At 42.8% G+C, this 18,778-nt stretch overlaps 1 protein-coding gene across 48 annotated transcripts in view; it reads left to right on the forward strand.

Annotated features, from left to right (window-relative positions):
- Nucleotides 1–18,778, forward strand: part of ARHGAP26 (Rho GTPase activating protein 26) — an 840,200-nt gene that overhangs the window by 432,746 nt on the left and 388,676 nt on the right. For 3 of the 48 annotated variants that reach the window (XM_077937287.1, XM_077937284.1, XM_077937276.1), the window contains exon 1: nucleotides 15,696–15,913. The exons of 44 other annotated variants lie outside the window; for them this stretch is intronic. Coding sequence is in view for 1 of the 4 variants with exons in the window: in XM_077937271.1 (XP_077793397.1) it covers nucleotides 15,738–15,834 (97 nt within the window). In the remaining 3 variants the exon portion in view is untranslated. Of the gene's footprint in view, nucleotides 1–15,695; nucleotides 15,914–18,778 lie in introns of those variants that run through there. One more of the 48 variants, XM_077937271.1, reaches the window with a different exon arrangement.

An 18,778-nucleotide genomic window follows, 5' to 3' on the forward strand; every position in this document is an offset into this window, starting at 1 on the left:
GATATGAATAATAGGGTGTCAGAACAGGTTCTGGGCTTGTAATTAGGTTCTGCTTTCTCTTTCTTAGCATGTCATCCAGTCCTAACACCAGAAATGTAGTTTCTGTTCCAGTATTTGTTAGGAGTTGGGACAGCTTGGGTATTGGCAGGCTTCCGTAGTTCTGCCTGGCCTGGAAGTGTATCTTTCCTTCCACTGTGCCATGTGGAACCACAAAGGAGGATGCCATGTACCAATTATTGTAAAAAAAAAAAGTCACTGTGGTTTAACCCTCTGTCTGTGATCTGGGTCCAAGCCAGGCTCCACTGGGCCTTGTTCTGGCCAGCCAAGCCATGCCCTGGTCAGGTGGCACAGCTTCTCCCCCAGCCTCTTACCTCTGCACACCCTTATTTCTTGGTGCTGTGCCCATAGGTGTGGTGTTGCTGGCTGGAGTGAGGGACTAGCACAGGAGACAGGGCTGCTGGAGGGAGGACCTTTTGGTGTCTGCACCATTTGCTGTCACTCAGACAGTAGGTCTACTTGGGGTCTCTGTCCTGTCCTTTAATCAAAAACAAGGTAGTGAGATGGCTCAGACTCTGGAGTTTGGATCTTTTATTTATCAGCTACGTCACCTTGGAGATCACTTAGTGTTTCCAAGTCTTCATTTCCTCATGTATAAAGTGAGGAAAATGACATTACCACCTTCATTGGGCTCTCAGGAAAAGCAAACTGAGGTAACAATTGTAAAGAGCCTGATCCACATGCTAACATACACAGTAACTGTACTCTGTGTTTGTTGTCATTCTTTCCCCACCATTAGCAGGAGGGAGGAGCTCCAGGGACCCTCCTGTTCGCTCCTTCTTGTGGCACCTCTCACCTGGAGTAACGTGGAGGGGACCCACATTAGAATCCCCCTTCCCTGCCCCTATGATAAGGTTCAAGCCCTACTCTCTTTTGAGGTGTGTCTGGAAAGGGTGCTCACCCAACTTCCAGCCTTCCTTCAACTCCACCTGGACATTGGAGCCAGAGCTGTGCAGCACAGTGAGTCTTAGGGGTGATTTGGTTGCAAGGAGAAACTGCCTGCTCAAACCAGCTAAAGAAAAGTTTATTGCTAGGGTGCTGGGATGTCTCTGTACCTACTTTTTCTCTAGGACAGCTGGTGTCTTCTCTTACTTGCCTCTATGGACTGGTTTTCTGCCTCAGCTCGCACACAAGGCAGAAGGAGGCCACCCCAGTCCAATTCAAAAACTCCTCAGCTTGCATGTCCAGCATCAATTAACAAGCTCCTCTGTGCCCTAATTACAAATTCCCCCGAAGAAAAGCAGATTGACCCCCCATAGGTCAGAGGTCCACCATGGTCCCTGCAGTGGGGAGTCTGGACTGTGGGTGGGTGGGCATGTTTCATCTCACTAATGGGGCAAACAGGTCATAAAAAGGGCACCTGGACAAGTCAGTCACACCCACAGGTGGCATAATTTTCTGGCCTTCTGGCAGGAGGGAAAGCCCTCTCCTCCCATAGCCTACTCTGCCAGGCATATGCAGACTGAGGCTGGTAGGCCTTCTGGAGTTTACCAGAATAGACAGCCTTCCGCATCACAGGCCATGCATGCCTCATAAAATCCCCATGTGGTTCCAGATCTCTGGATTACACAAACCGATGTTTCCCGAACAGGAAGAGTAGTCATATATGATAGGGGAGATGATTTTAGGTGTACAGTGACACAATATTTTTTACTGATAATTATATGCTTCATTTGGAAAACTTAACAACTAAGGATCAAACCTACAATTTCACAATCATTACACAGGAAATGTCATTATAGACGTAAGTAATAATGAGTTTCTTATAAAAATTTAAATAGTATGGATTTGATTTTTTTTTTTAAGTGAAGGTGGGATGATTGAATGATGAAAGTTGAGAAGCCCTGACTGGTGTTGCATACACCAGAGATTCTTACCTGTGAACCCATGGGAAGACTTCAGGAGGCCTGTGAAGCCCTTAAAGTTGTAGACAATGTTTCGAATTTACTTACCTTTCTGCCATCGTTTGTGGAGGAGGGAGAGTGAGTCATTGCTTGGTTTAGAAATTTAGTGTTGGAACTTTCTGAGGGTTATTTATTAAAGATTCCAATTTCCTTCCCCAGAGATTTTGATGTAGCCGTGGAAATGGAACCCACAAATGTGCATTTCACGTGCATTTAGATGACAAGTGCAGGTGGTTCTCAGACCTCACATTGAGGAACACTGCTTATCAAGAGATTCAGGAGACCCCAACGTTGAGAATTCAGTTCTGACCCATCCCAACTTCCTTAGGATTGTTGTGCAGTGGTTAAAACTTTCTTGTCAAGAATTTTTGAGATCTTTGGACAAAAGGTTTCTAGATAAATTTATATCACAGATTATTAAGGGTTTCTTAGGTCGCTCTCTTTTCTCTGATCAGTCATTTTGTTGTTGGGTTTGATCTTTTTAGTCCAAGATGCTTAAAAAAAAAACCAAAAAACAAAAAACACCTAAGGCTCATATTGAACATTGCCATCCTGGAGCTGAAGGCTGTGGAATAACTTCAATTCAGTGTTAGAGAGAGACAATCACAAGTGTTTGTGAGCAGCTGTGATGGCCTCCAGCATGGTTCTCAGACAGCAGGTGTGTATCTGTGCAGCAGTGGGATGGGCAGAGCTGGACCTTGCCCCAGACATGCAGAGCAGCAGTTACACTCTTCCGTTTAGGAAACAAAAGCCTTTTCTTTTGCATGATCTCTGATCTCTGCGTGTTCATAAAGGCCATAATAATAAAACATAAGAATGAAACATTTTAAAGCAATTACAGTGTGTCAGGTACATCACGTATGCATTTTCTTATTTTTCCCAGAACATTACGAAGTGGAGTCTATTCTTAATTGCATTTCATAGATGAGGAAACTCAGACTTTGAGGGTAACTAGGTAGGACAGCAAGATGACTAGCCTTCTGCCTCTGCACCTCCACTAGAAATCAAATTACCTGGGAAGGCAGTGCCAGGTTGTGGTAGGATTAAGTAGCTTTTGCTCTACTTAGAGCAGACAGGATGCCAGGAATGAGGACTCCTTGAGGTGGAACTCAAGTGGAAGATGAGTAAACTATATCTTAGAGACAGATTACAGAGCTTCTTGATATTCTGTTTTTATTTTCCTTTTATTATTCCCTATCTTTAAGGCATCTTAACTATGTTTCTGTGGACCAAGAGAAGAGAGGGTGAATTACTCACACATGGGCCAAAGTGATCAAAGGGATGCATCTCTCCACTCCACCCCAAGCTAGTTTGGTGTTGGCAGCAGTAATTGGCAGGCTTCCTAAGGTAGAGTGTTTTTTGTTTTTTTTTTAACTTGGCATTTCATGGACTGCCTTACAGAGGTGGGAGGTTCCTTTGATGGCCCATAGTAGAGTTTGGAAAACTTGCAAGTGCACTCATGCATTTTTCTGGGTAGCAGAGTCCTTGACTTCCATTATAGTCTCAGAGTCATCTGTAACCCTGAACAGGTGCCTTACAGCAAGGGGAATGCTTTATTGCTGGGCCATGGCTGGGAATTATCGTTCCTGGACCAGCAGCATCAGCATTGTCTGGGAATTTGTTAGAAATTCAGAATCTTGGGCCCTATCTGGTACCTGCAGAATTGGAACTGGCATTTTAACAGGATACCCAGGTGATTTATATGTACACATTAAAATTTGAGAAGCACTTGGACTGAGTAACCCTTCCCGTTTGGTGAGTTAATTTCCAGTGCCAACTCTGTGTTGGAGGAATTTTTATTAAGAAAAGCCATGTTTCCTTACAGCTTTGTTTAGAAAGTAGGGTGCCTCTGGTAAGTGTAATAGTTCTCATCTTTGCCCCTTAAGTATTGATGCTCAGCTGATTATAAATTGAGTCAGATCTAGATAAAGGATTTTTTGACCTATGTAGGTCAATTGACATGAGCTGTTAGGTTGGCCATAAAGGGCTGACCCAGCCCTTTGAGGGAAATAAAAAGTTGGAGATGACAAACTATTAACCTGTTAAACATACTCCAATCCCCCATTAAGCCTTTCTTCTAAGAGTTCATTGGTGGGTTTTAAGGAAATGATTGCACTGGCTTCTCAACTTGTCATGGTTACCTTGGAGCAGTCTTTACTGGTCTCTTTTCTTCTGCTTCTTGCCTTTTGCCTAGAATTGGCCCACTTTCCATCTTTCTATCACACTAAGTTTTTGATGAATCATCAACAGTAGGGCAGTTTAGTCTTACATTTGCCCAGAGTGCTGCCTGATGACTCAGACTCACAGTTAATAAATGCAGCATCTTTCGTTTTGTGATTGTGTGTTTTCTGGTGACATACATGCTGGGTTCTGTTAATCTCGAAAGGGGAAGGCTGTCTTCATTTTGGCGTGCTTTGATCTGGCAGCTTCTCCAGTTAATGCTGAACTTTAGCTCACTGTTGAACATTAACTCTCTGTGGGTGTGTTGGCAAGAGATCTGCAGGGTTGAATCTCAGTATAATTCCTATATAGGAAACAAGTATAATATGGTACTGGAGATACACACACACACACACACACATACACACACACAGTGTTTGTGAACATATTTATCAGATACCATGTATATAACTGACATATATGTATATGTATAATATAAACACACACACGTATATATCTCACCGTGTGGGTGTGTTCACACACACCATACATATATGTATACTCATGTCACAATTAAAGCCCATTATAAATTACAGTAAAGTATTCGAACTGTTGAATTGTGTGTGCTTCTTAGTGGTCTTCATCTGGAACCTTGGACACTATATTGGTTATATGACAGTCTCCCCAGTGGAGGAGTTGTTGAAGGCTAAACCCCATATTATTCTCTTTTATATCCCTAACCTCTAGCCTGGTGCCAGGCACATGGAAGACCAGTCAGTAAATAGTTGCTGAGTGATGGATGAACCATCTAGGGATCAATAACTGTACTGGTTCATCAGTGAGCCCTTATTTATTGAAATATGAATGATGTTGATAATGGCAGCTATCATTTATTGTGTGCTTACCATCAAATAGGCACTTTAAATACATTTCGTTGTGTAATTCAACAACCTTATTGGGCAAGGGGCATCACTATTCCCGTTTTACAGCTGAGGAAACTTATAAAGTAACTTGGTCAGCGTCATTCAGCTGGTGAGGGTGGAGCTGAGGATTGGACCCTTGGGCCTCTGGCTTGGAAGCTTGTGCTAAACACATGAGCATTTAATTCTCTTCAGGTAAGGGCACTGACCTATAGAAAGCGATAGGAAGCAGCAGGCCATGGCTTCCGCATGGCTCCTCTAACATGATCAGTATATGCAGATTACAAATGTCGGCTACCCCAGTGCCTGGTGCTCCTCCCTTCATTCAGTGTGCCCTTCCCTTCTGTGTGCTTTTTTCTCTTCCTCCTGCAGAAATAAAGCCACAGACATCTGAATGTGTTCCCACTTCTCCCGTTGTCCACCCTAAAGCCTGGCTCTTGGGACTCTGTGACGTTATACACCACTCTTTTTGTTTTTGGAACAAACTGTGTTACTCTGCTGTTTGCTGGTGTTAGTGGCAAACTAATCTCACAGCACTGATCATAAGCAAGTACTATAAGAAAAAAAATCCTGTTTCCTTCCTCAAAGGTGTAGGACCAAGAGTCTGGTTTGAAACATATATTTTTTTTTAGATTTTACTAAAAATCAGTGTCCTGCTGTCTTACTGAAATATGAATGTCACGGTGTGTGTGTTAACAAGTATTTGATGGCAATAATTGCTTTTGACAGATTATAGCTTGCTGATGGCTATTTAAAGGCAGTCTTTCCTTAGGTTACTTCTCTCTACCACTGCTTTGGGTAAAATGATTTGTTCTCTTGTAATGCCTGTCATGACAGAATTTTCACTTTTTAAAAGTGGTCATCTTATTTGTAAACCTGAAAAGATCTTTTCTTTCAGTGGTTTATAGACAAACAGCAAAGCAATGGATGAGTACTGTAAAAGTTTGGCGACGACTTCACTTATTTTTGTGTGTTCCAGGGCTGGATGTGACTCATGCACATTTGGGGACCAGCTCCACAATGGGTTTCACACCATAGTTTTTTGTTTGTGGAACACTCTATGAGTTTCAGTTTGTTTTTGTGTGTGCGTGTGTGGGTTGTGTGTGTGTGTACGTTTGCTGCAGTTTGCCTTCCCATGCTCTGTGTCTTAACAGCTGTGTCCTGGGATGTTCTTGCAATCCAGGTTCTTGAGGATGTGTTGTTGTGTTGTTGCTTGCTGAGTGCAGCTCTTGCTAGTTGCTCTTGCATTGGCCAAAATGGGAATATTAAAAAATCCCCAAGAGCTAAGCATGGAGTAGGAAGCATAGTTCCTGAGGGTTGTCCCTATCAAACACCACACCCTGGTCCTCTAAGACAGGACAGAGCTGGAAGTGTGTGGTCCTCAAGGCCTCAGTACTTACTGGTTTAGCTGACATCCCACAGGCAAGGCTGCAGCCCTAGCATCAGCAGCTGTATAAGCTCCGGAGTGGGTGTCCTGGCAGGAGAGCCAGACAGGTGATTTGTTAAATTATTACCTGTGTGCAGCTTCTGGCCTCTGGTGCCAGGCAGCGTGGAGCTCGGCAGGATTAAAAGGAGGTTGATTACACAGCCAGCAAAGGTAGGAGGTGAGACTGCCAGCTGCCACTGTGCTTAACTGTCGAGACACACACAGAAAATGGTCCCTGCAGCTGTGTCTCTGTGGGACTTAACATATAGTGAATGAGAGATCCAAACACAATGCATTGACAATAATAGGATTTCCTAGGTAGCCTTATTAATGGGCAGGGTACCAAGAGTGCCATAGAAGGGGCTAGGTTTTCAGCAAAATGTGCAGGAACTATGCTTTAGGAGTTGGGGAGAATCTGGCAAATGTTGAGTATTTATTGAGGATCATCTGTCCTCTGCTACTTCTGGCAGAGAAGGGAGAAAGTAGCCTGGTAACTCTTATTGGGGCAACTAGTGAAAATGGGCCAGCAACTCTTTTCATTCATTATAATTATTCATGTCTCCTATATATAAGAACAAGAGGACCCCTCTACTTCAAGCTTGGAAAGTGGGCTGGGATAAGTAGTAGAGGCAGCTGTGAAGCATACTGTTCTCTTGCTATGCGATCTTGGGGGTAATAACAGTGCCTCCTTTACAGGATAGTTGTAAGGATTTAAACCAGCTTATGTGTTGAAAGTGCTTACAACAATACCTAGCATACAGCACATGCTCTATGTTAGTAATAGTAACTGTTGCTATTGCTACTACTGCCATCCTTATAGAGTAAAGAGGGGTCCTTGTGGAGGAAGAGGGTAGTTGGGAACCAACTCAGGAGGTGGCCACAGGGGACAAAGGCCCCCTTCCATCCACTGCTGGAGGGCTGGAGGTCTTGGTGCCCTTCCTGCTTGAGGTGCACATGGGGATGAGGTTATGGAGATGAGAAGGAGGAGCCTGAAGGCTGGTCTCCTTCTCATTGTCCAGACCAGCAGGGGACCTATGTTAACGGCCTGTCCTTGGGGACTGTCTGGGTGTCACCACTCTGAGCAGCACAGGCTCCTTGATTTAATTTCTTTCCTGCCCACAGGCCACCTGAAGTTCAAAGGGATTTTTTTTTTTCTATTGTAATTCCTTAGTGGGACAATAAATTCCTTCTGGGACATGCAGGACTTTTTTTTGAAAAGCTAAGCTGCCAACACTGACTCAAGGAACAGGCAAGTAATTAAGAGCCAATATTCCGAAGTTATTCTAAAAAGGCCTTTCTGTCCAGTGGAGATTCCACATCAGACAGCAGGAAACTTTTCCTGAGCCAGAAAGTATCATTTATAGGTGTCCTTGGCGGAATCCCTCAGAACACAGTTTTAGAATCTGCCTGTGACAATGTTGCCTTTCCCTTGCTGTGTGCTGGCTTGGGAATTGTGGAATTCTGCACATGATGCATGTGGGTATTTAGTTTCTGGTGGCCGAGGGGAGATGATGAGGAAGCAAAGACAGAAGACCTAGATTTTGTTATCGATTTGCTGGTTGACCCAGGGAAAATTACTCTGTGCTTCATTGATAGAATTAGAACAGCTTTCTGTCTCACAAGAGTGTTAATGACCAGTCAGACAGTGTTGAATCTGGGAATTATTTTTCGAGGAGGGGAATATGATATGTGATCAAATTGTCTCTTATATATTTAACAGACTAATGAACTGATGCTTCCTCTGTCAATTATTATCAGAGAACGGGGCTGCTTCCTATGTCAGATTTCCAGATAACTGAAGATTGTCCATACAATTGTCATGGTAGAGTAAGACTCATATCCAGGGGTGGAGGAGGCGCTGTACACAGTTAACTCATTTAACCCCTACCACAATCCCGTCATGTTAGGAATTGTCATACTACCCATTTTGCAGAGCAGGAAATTGAAGTTTAAAGAGGGGTAAGTAATTTTTTCAGAGTTGCCAGGTTCATTCAATTATTGGATAGCCATTTGTTGAATTTCAACTACGTGCTAGCACGAGGGTTATTATCACCACGGTGAGAAGACTAGGCTTGGGCTGTCCGTAGGAGAGTCAGGATTCTTCCCAGGGATGTCTGGCAGGTGACTTGTTGCCACACCATGTTCTCCCTCACAGGATTTTAGTGGTGGGAGGTGCAGGGCCTTCTAGAGACCCCTGAGGTGGGGCGATTCCCTGCGTCCCTGGCCCCATCACCAGGTGCGATCTAGTTCTCAGCACTAAAGCCCAGGTCAGTCTGCTGTCCTCTGTGCCTGTCTCCACCAAGACCTCCTGCCTGCTACTATTTCAAATGCCAAGACTTGAAAACTTTTAAATACTTGATAAAAACCTGGCTTCCAAGTTAGGCATTTCCCTGCTTTTAAAAACAGAGGAAGCTTGAGCAAAAGCCAACATCTTTCTGGATGACTCAGACCTATCATTATGTGCTTCATTGATACAATTTTGAATCTGTATTTTCAGATTTTCATTTTCTTTCTTTGTGTCACTTGTCACCTCACCTGTGGCCACTGAGATTGTCACTAAGTGCCTCTCATTTCCTTTGGGTTGGCTGTTTTTCATCTGCTGTGAATGAGGAAACTGAGCTTCTGTTTTTTTTTTTAACCCTATTTTTTGTCAAATGAAAAGCCGGAAGTTGCTGGGTGAGACCCGGGGAATGAGTCAGTGACTGTGACAGCCACCTCTGGTGTTGGCCTCCATGGTTGGTTGTGGCATGGCCCTGTGTCCTGTGGTCATGGTCTTACTACAACTGTGGCCTCTGCAGGAGAGATCGAGAGCTTGGGCGCAGGAGTCCCCTGGATGTGGGCTCAGGTCCTGGCTCCACTGCATGTTAGTTTGGGAGCTGAGTCAGCTTAATGCCTCCAAGCCAAAGTTGTCTTGGCACAGCAAGCCCTGCATAAATGATGCCCTTTATTATTAGTGGTTGTAGAATTTGTGGTGGTGGTGTTGGAGGTTGAGGTTGGGGCAACATGACCAGTGAGTGTTTAGGTAACTGTGTAGAGTGTAGGTTAAAAGCATGGGCTTTAGGGCCAGGATGACCTGGGGTTTAGTCCTTACCTCCTCATTCACCAGCCAGGTGACAGATAATCAAGGCATACATATAGAGGTCAGTGGCATGGGCTATTGAGTTAATGTGGGAGACTGTTCCTGGCTCTTCTGCTTTACCCTCTGGTGACCCAAGTCTAAAAGCTGCTTTAGGTTTCTCGCCTCCAAAATGAAGATGAAAAAGGACCTACCTGTCAAGATTTTTGGGGGAATTAGCTTAATTAATACATATACCCTTAGTGCTTCAAACAGTGTCTGGCACATGTAAATGCTCAATAAATGTCAGCCGTTACAGCTAATGATTCTCCTGGCAGCCAGGAAGTGTAGATACTGCTTTTATTTTTCAAATATTGTCGTTTTTGCTGTAGCCCTGTAGCCCTTTTCAACACTTCTTCCTGGTCTTTGTTCCCTTGGCTTTTCTTGGTCTTCCAAGTATTGAAGTAGGACTAGTAGATGGTTCATTCTGGGAATAGTTACGCACGCTATTCAGAGGGAATAGATGCTTTGCTTTGAGTTTCCCTGGATCAAGTTTCCTCCATAGGCAGGAACTGTCTCCTTATCGGGCCCTCAGCCTGGACCTCCCTGGGAGCCACTGGCAGATTGTATGAAATAACAACAATACTCAGGGGATGAAGTATCTGTTAAAAATTACGATTGTTGTCCTCTTTGACATCTCCACCCTTTCTTATGGAAAAGATTTTGAGTGCACTGTAGCTGAAAGATTATTCCTACAGTCTGTACGATTCTACTTTTACCTGTGTCGTTTCTCTTCTTTTTTTGATGGGTTTACAGCGTATGCACTACAAAACGAGTCATTATGACTTAAGATTTTTTTATTTCTTTTAAGCCCAACATAGGTGGTAAACTAGAGTCCTTCCTGGTCAATTCTAAAATGGTTGGGAAAATGAAAATTAAAGGAAAAACTTGGAAAAGGAAATTAACAAGCATGTATTATTCTTTTCCCCCTAAGGTTTTTGCCTTCACATGGGGTTGCTTTCATTTTCCTGATAATTAGTTGTAACTAAAATACTGTGTGTCTTTGGAATAATTTAAGAAGAAAGGTTTTGCCCCAATGAGGCATCAACCATGTGCAGGGTACTGGTGATGGACGGTTGCTGTGATTGGGGTTGTTTGGTTCGGCAAGGACTTGTCATGTGGGGGATTGTCTCTATATTTTGAGGGGTTGGCAACTCTTTCCACATGCTCAGGGAGAGTTGCCACCTGGCCCGTGTGTAGAGTGGCCCAAATCTGGTTTTTGCCTCCTCTAACAAGACGGGTTGGTGTGCTAGGCGATTCTGACACACACCAGGTCCCCTCATTCCTCCAGCAGCCTGACCCTGTCCTCTGTCCAAATCAGCTAGAAGGCCTGCATATCTGTTTCACCTATTTAAGTGTTTCTGTGTGCTCCTGGTCCTCACTATTGGTGTGTTATTGGAAGTTAGCCACTGTGTTCAAAAGAAAGGCACAGCTTGATTAAATAGGTTAGTAAGTGCTGGTTAGGCATGTGCTTCTGTTGAGTCAGGGAAAGGCTGGTGGTGATAAGGAGAGGAGGCTTTGAAATTTCTGTAACCTTTCTGTCCTCTAGATTTCTGAGGTTGACACTTGGTAGAAGGGAGAGAGAATGCTGTATACCATCATCTTCTCTGCACAGGATGACAAAACGTCTGGGTCACACCTGCCATCACAGCATGATTTTTAACAGTGCCCCCTTTCCCAAAACTGTCTGTTTGGATATGGCCACCCCATGTATGCATCACACAGGTCTCTTTGAAACTTTTGTCAATAGGAATAAACCTCGTTTTCCAATGGCCTTTTCCCCCTTAGTAGATCATAATGAGAGTGAGATCACCTTCTTTTCCACCCAAATTAGCAAGAAAGAACAGTTCTGTGGATGGTTGTTACAATTCTCACCATTAATAACTTCAAAAAGCTACAGATCTGCAGAGCCGAGGGCACTTCACATCACCATTGTGGAGAGGGTGAGGTGCAGTGTGATATAATTGGTGTTTATCTCCGTGGCCTGCTTGCCACGGTGGATTAAAACAAACCAAAAATTTCAAGGCTAATTGGCTAAAATTAGATGTGTAATTAGAGAGAGCAGAAAAGCTAAAGGAAATGAATTTACCCAGTGTCACCTGATCAAGTAGGTAATGGTGAACAAAGAGTGTGTACCCAGGTGTGTCTGGCTGTCTCCAGTGCCCTTTGCTATCCACCATATTGGCCTAATGTTATCAGCTCATGACACTGAGGATGGTGTCATTCTCATCATGCAGGGGATGAGCTGATTCAGAGCATGGTCATTGTTCCCACTGCCGTCTTCCCTCAGCTAGGAAGTGGCAGAGGTTACGTTTAAGCTCAGGCCTTTTTAACCATTGTTACTTTGGGGAGGGCTAAATCGTGGATGTTTTCGACCTGATGAGAATAGTAGGAAGGGGCACTTGGTGTGAGGAAATATTGGTCCAGGGTGAACCTTTTCAAGTTTATTGGTGTGAGTTAAGTCATTTCCCTAGAATGTTGGCCAAGCCTCAGGAACACAGCACGTGGGGATGTTATTCATGTTCAATAAATGTCAAATAGCATCCACAGATTTGTGGGTTTGTAAATCCAATTGAAATGCTATTATTCAGGTTTCTTGCATGCTCGGGATTGCTCGCATTTGTTTTTGAACAGTTCTAATAAAATACCTCATTACTATCAAGTATGGATTAAATACCTGGCTGAGAAAAGTAAGGTGATTTATATATCTTCTAATTGGTGCAATTGAGAGTGACTACGGCAATGATTAAAAATTATTTTGTGGTGATAAGTTGCGGTGGAGGATAGGAAGGGGAAGCGAAGGAGTTTTCCATTTGTGTTACATTTCCACAGGTTTGGGATGTTTCTGAGAGTACATTATGGCAATCAGTCTGTTTTTCCATAGTTGTGATGACCTCTGAGTGAAGACTTGACTTTTAAAATTAATGATCTGATCAATGCACTCTTTAATTAATATAGCTGTGCAGGTGGATTAAAAAAAAACAGTCTTCAAAAAATGTTACCGATAGTATCAGTTTTCACTGGGGCAAATGACCAGACTAGCATGGTTTTGTATATTTTCTCCCAAGCAGTTCCTGTGGCAGAGATAGACAGACAGATACGCACACAGAATGTGTAGCCTCTGGGAGTCAAGTTCATCTCTTTGCCATTGTAAATACTTTGACCATTGTGATTAGTCACTCAGCCAGACTGCTCCATATCCCCCTCTCTCAGTTTGTATCATTTTCCTTGATATCTGATTCCACCTACATGCCTCCTCTCAAATCTCCATAGCTACGTCAAAATATGTATGAGAGGTTTGTTTTTTTCAGACAGGCAAATATGACCTTGCAGATGAGCTCCTTTCATTATTAAGTTTTACACAAAATGCCCTGAATACAAATTATAATAGCACCTACCCTGTAGGAGTGTTTGTGGGGACTAAAGATGATAATCCATATGAAATTCCGATCACAATGCCTGGCACACACATAGGTACTCAGCCTGTTAGTGTCTGTTTCTTTCTTGCTTTCTGTGGTTCCCTGATTTGCTGTCTCCACCCTGTTGAGCTGGTTCTCTCAAGGGTTCCACTGATCTCAATGGAGCCGGATCTGAATACTCTGTGCTCAGTCATTTGATATCTCTGTACCTCGTTCAGCTGCTGAACACTCTGTCCATCCTGGAAACAGTTCTTCTCCGGGTTTTGTGGCGCTGTGTTATTCTTATTTCCCCCCCACCCCTCTGGCCTTTCCTCGTCTCCTTTCCTTTGCTCTTTGGTCTCCTTTTCTCTCCTTGTTGTCCACAGAAGACAATCTCTGAGTTTCTGTGCTCAGTTCATTTAGGTTTTATCAGCTATCTTGTTTACTTCTGTGGATGAAATTCAGATGTTCACCCCTCGCTTGACTTCTAGGTTCCATACATCCATTTCCAACTGCATGCCTAAGTACCTCTGCCTTGATGTCTCGTGTCAGCTCAGATCCAAGATGTCTTAAATGCAAGCCACCCTCCCCTCCCTTCTCCAAAGCATCTCCTCCTCCTCCAAACCCTTCTCCTCCTCCTCCTTCTCTTTCTCTTCCCAACTCCCCACCTCCCACCCACCCCATCCCTGGGTCTTTAGATAGTGAAGCCCTTCTCTCACCACCTACTCCCTTTACCTTAATACTTCGCTGCTTTTTCTATCTCCCATTATCCAGTGGGTAGCAATTTCTCATGGATTCAACCTTGATGATTCTCCTTGCATCTGCTTTTTCCTTTCTCTCTCTGCTTGTTGCAACATAGCTGTTCCTCCTGCCAGCACCTGCATAGCCGCTTGACTGACTCTTGCAATGGCTTCTTACCTCCTGTGTGTCTCTGTTTGCATCAGATTTACTGCTCCCTCATCACTCCTCCTAAAGCACAGGTTTGGCCATATCATATCCACCCCCAAATCTTCCCTTGGCTCCCTGTTGTCTATTAAACTATGAAGACATACCAAAACTGTACACATGTCCTTTGATATATCCTGTCAGTGGACATAAGGGATGCTGTTGTTCAGATGGTCACAGATAATAGTCTGTTTTTGATGTCAACTTAGTGGTCCACTGGAGAGTGAAGTGTTACCAGTTTCCCTTTAATAAATGCTATGGACTGAATTGTGTCCCCAGCCAAAATTTGTATGTTGAAACCCTAACTTCCAATATAACTGTAATTGGAGATAGGGCCTATAAAGAGGTAATTAAGTACAATTAAATGGGGTATATGGGTGAGGCCCTGATATGATAAGATTAGTGTCCTTATAAAAAGAGGCAGCTGAAGGCACGTGCTCAATCTCTCTCTGTCTCTGCACACATGCACAAAGAAGAGGTCATGTGAGTGCACAGCCGAAAGGCAAGCCAGGAGGAGGGCCTGCAGTAGGACCTGACCTTGCTGGCACCCTCATCTTGTCTTCCAGCCTCCAGCACTGTGAGAAAATAAAGTTCTTTTTCTTATGGCAGCTCAAGCTGACTAATACAAATAACAAACACTTATTGTGGGTCTTTGTGTGCCTGGCACAGGACATCTAAGGAAGTGTGGCCCCTGCCGTTATACAGTTTAGGTAAGTCGCCCTGTCTTTGCCCTGATATCTTGCAGCTTTTGGTCAAAATGTAAGAGCAAGACACTGTGTTAGGCACTGAGTTTACAAAGATAATATCTTAGAAGGAAAGAAAGAGAAATGATTCAGTGGGAGTTGAATCTGCTCAGATGCTCAAGACACGTGTATAGCTGAAATGATGATCTAGGCAAGCAATGTAAGGAATAGATTATAATATTAATTATCTTTCAGCTCCACACAGTTCAACTTTTTTCTAGTTTTTTACTTTAAAAAATTTTTGATTATAAAAGAAGTGTATAAAAGAAGTGAAAAATACATGTACCAGTAGAACATTTGAAAAGTATAATATGGAAAATTTGTAAAGCAGTAGGATGAAATACACTCATAATCTTACCACAGAGAACTTTTATTTCTTTTTCTTTTTCTTTTTTTTTTTTTGAGATGGAGTTTCACTCTTGTTGCCCAGGCTGGAATGCAATGGCACGATCTCTGCTCGCTGCAGCTTCTGGCTCCGCCTCCTGGGTTCAAGCAATTCTCCTGCCTCAGCATCCTGAGTAGCTGGGACTACAGGCACCCACCACCACGCCCGGATAATTTTTTATATTTTTAGTAGAGATGGCATTTCACCATGTTGACCAGGCTGGTCTCAAACTCCTGGCCTCAGGTGATCTGCCTGCCTCAGCCTCCCAAAGTGCTGGGATTACAGGCATGAGTCACTGTGCCTGGCCCTTTTATTCCTTTTTTAAAAAATGTTTTTTAAAAAACATGTTCATGTATTTTTAAATGTGTGTGTACTGTTCCTGTTTTACAGATGTAAGATAATTTTCTTACCTCTTAACTTTAAACATTTAGAGTGTTTCCTTTGTAAGTTTTTAAAAACTATTTTAAGAAATATGATGGACATCTTTGTATGTACTTTTTCCCCCGATTTAAAATAATTTCCTTCAAACAGACTCCTTGAAGTGGAATTACTAGGTCAAAGGGCACAGGCATTTTTAAGGGCTTTGGGGACGTCCTACCTACCACTGATAATTTGAATTCTTTCTGTGTGAGCAAGGGTCATGTTTGGCTTTGGCATTGTGGGTGGAGGCCTGGGGACAGTGAGATGAGAATGAGATGTGGCCACTACCCCTATAGAGTCTGTGTAATCTACCAAGAGAGACATACCCAGAAGTGTGGGAGCTTTGAGGACCTTTTACTTTGTAAGTAATTTATATCGTCTTCCTGAAACAACACGAAAATTTCAAACTACCACTTGGAAATATGTTGACCTTGGCATTGGTAAGTTTTCTGGGATTTTGGGTCCTTCTTTAGACTCATAAGTGGGACAGTCATGCTTTCAGCAAGAAAGAAACATACTGATATTTAATAAGCCATGTTCCATTTTAAACTACATTTGTGTATGTGATATCGGGGTGCTTCTCTGAGGAAATTTTGATTAGTGGACAAAATATTATGAGCTTGATAATTTATTTCCTTTAGCTACATACCCCTATTTCTCAAAGAGATTTGCCAAGAGGAGGCTTATTTTAAACTATTTAAATGTAAGCTTAGCATGTATCCAGAAAAGTACACAGCTCAGAAGTGCACAGCTTGATAAATTATCACACAGTGAATACACTTATGTAATTGCAACCCAGGCCAAGCAATAAAAATTATTAGCATCCTGGAAAGCTCCATCTCATCTCTAGCCCTTCCCTCCTCTCCTAAGGCCATGGTTCTTCCTGAGTTCCAGCAACCTGGATTTTGCCTCCTGTTGAGTTTAAGATAAGTTTTTAATCATTTTGGAAACTTATTTTAAAAATTAAATTCAAAAGCCCTAGCTCATCCACTTGTATCCCTTATCTATTATGGTATAACAAATCTTTCCAAGCCTTTGAGACCAAAGATGACAATAGTGTTTATTGCTTGTGACTCAGTGGATTGACTGGGTGGTTCTGTTGTCATCTTCTGGGCTCACTTGTGCAGCTACATTCATGGGTGGGACCACAGGGCCCCTTCCCATGTGGTGTTTCATCCTGGCCATCTATATGCTATGGCAGCTTCAGGGCAGCTTTCCAAAAGGACAAAGGTGGAAGCTCTGGGCCTCGTGAGGCCTAGGCTTTGGAATTTGCATAACCTCACTTCTGCCACATTCTGTTGGCCAAAACAATTCACAAGGGATTCAATTGTATCACAGAATCCAGAGAGTGTAGAAATTGCCTCCAACTCTGGATGGGAGGAATGGCAAAGTCACGTTGCAAAGGAACATGCATTACAGGTACATGGCCATTAGCAATCTACCATATCACCCAAAGAGTGCTATGATCCTGTGTAGACCAAGTTTATTGTTAGTACAGAACTCGATAATACTGAGGCTCTACTCCACCTGGTTCATGTCTGAACACTGTCAGTTGATAGAGCCAGAATGCCTGGGGCTAGTAGGCGATGTATTGTCTCCATCTGATAGAAGAGGATTCGATCAGAAATAGAGCTTTTAAGGATTGCTTTTCTTTGGTGAATCAAGTTTGATCTGTACTAAATCATTTTCTTTTTCTTGATGTTTCTTTCATTATTTGAAATAGCCTCTGTTTATCTCATGAGGTGATTTGAAGTTAATGCTGTAACAATATGAAACCTTTTCTGGAGTTGGAATGGCTGTTCTTCAAAGCACATTGTACCTTAACCCATCAGAGGTAGAGTTAATGGTATGGAGATGTCTTCTTTTTCTTCTGGCTCTAGACACCCAGTGTAAGAGGGTATTTAGGTGGCCCCATTCATTTAACTCCTGGGTCTTGCATTCTTTATCAAAGTGAAATAGTCAAGGTAACATCAAGTCTATTTGATCTAAGATGAGTCTCTGACTCATCAAAAACATCCAACTGACATATTACCCAGACAGATACTTATAGGGTGGTTAAGTCTCACAATTTATTTGACTTGTCTTTTACCCAGGTGTCTTTTCAGAATGGAGGGAAATGGTGTTTTGGATTTGATTTGGTGATTTGGTAATGATGATAGCAAGGAGTGGGTCCTTTTTATTGAGCATTTTCTATGTTCGTGGAGTTCCCTGAGCTTAGTGCTTTTCACACATTGTCCACAGGGTTTGTGGGGAACGAAATTAGGTAACTCATGGTTAGCACATGATACATAATAAAAGCCCAATAGCGGTTAGCCACCAACACCAAGAGACGGATAATAATAATTTTCATTTAATTGAGCACTTACTGTGATCTAAATTAGATTCTGTTTGTGTTATTAACTTGTACAATCAAATCATCACAAAACCCTCTAAGATTAAGTTTTAGTATTACACCCATTTTATATATTAGGAAATTCAGGTACACAGAGTGGAAATAATTCACAGAGTTAGTAAATGGCAGAGCCAGGATTTAAACCCAGGCCAGGGCATCTGAATCCAGGGCATTGGTACCCTTTCTTGGTTCTTGGGAATGGAATATTCATGTACATTGACTTGGTGTCTAGATTGTTGGAGAGCAAAAGTAAGATATCAACCCACTTCCCTCCTCTAGTGTTTAATTCCATGTCCAGGCATCCTGGGCAGGGGCTCTGAACTGATGATGCCAAGTTGCTGCTTCACTCAGTTAATGATCTCTCTGGGGTTTTGGCTTCTCACTTAATCTGTGGTTCATTCTTCCCCTCTGAAGAGAGGAGCTGGCTTCCTTAAAGCCTGACAGCTTTTTTCCCCGGTGATGAACCAGTCATATAAATCATTTACAACTTACTCTTTAAAGAAATGTTCCTTTTTCCCAATGCCAGAATTCAAGATACTCTGTAAGGCAGGAGCTCAAAGCCCTTTACCTGGGCTAATTAGTCCACCTATGCTAATTAGACCACCTCTTCTCATTTCTCTGTTTAAGGCTTCAAGTAAGAGTCTCCCATGCACTCAGTCTGAAGTAATTGCCATCGTTTTCCTTGGCATCACTGAGTATTTTGAGACATCTCGGGGCCTATGTTTTTACAGAAGTTGTCTCTGGGTTACTTAGAAGAGTAAGGATTGGAGTAGAATTGCAGGGTACCCCAGTTTTAGTCTCCCCACGGAGCAGTTCAAAGGAATTTGAAACTCTGCAAATATAAATAAGACTTTATGGTTCATTTTTTTATTACTACCCTTCCCATTTAGAAAACCCTTGGATCAGATACCAT

This window comes from Macaca mulatta, chromosome 6 (genome assembly GCF_049350105.2).
Source record: "Macaca mulatta isolate MMU2019108-1 chromosome 6, T2T-MMU8v2.0, whole genome shotgun sequence".
Lineage (NCBI taxonomy): Eukaryota > Metazoa > Chordata > Mammalia > Primates > Cercopithecidae > Macaca > Macaca mulatta.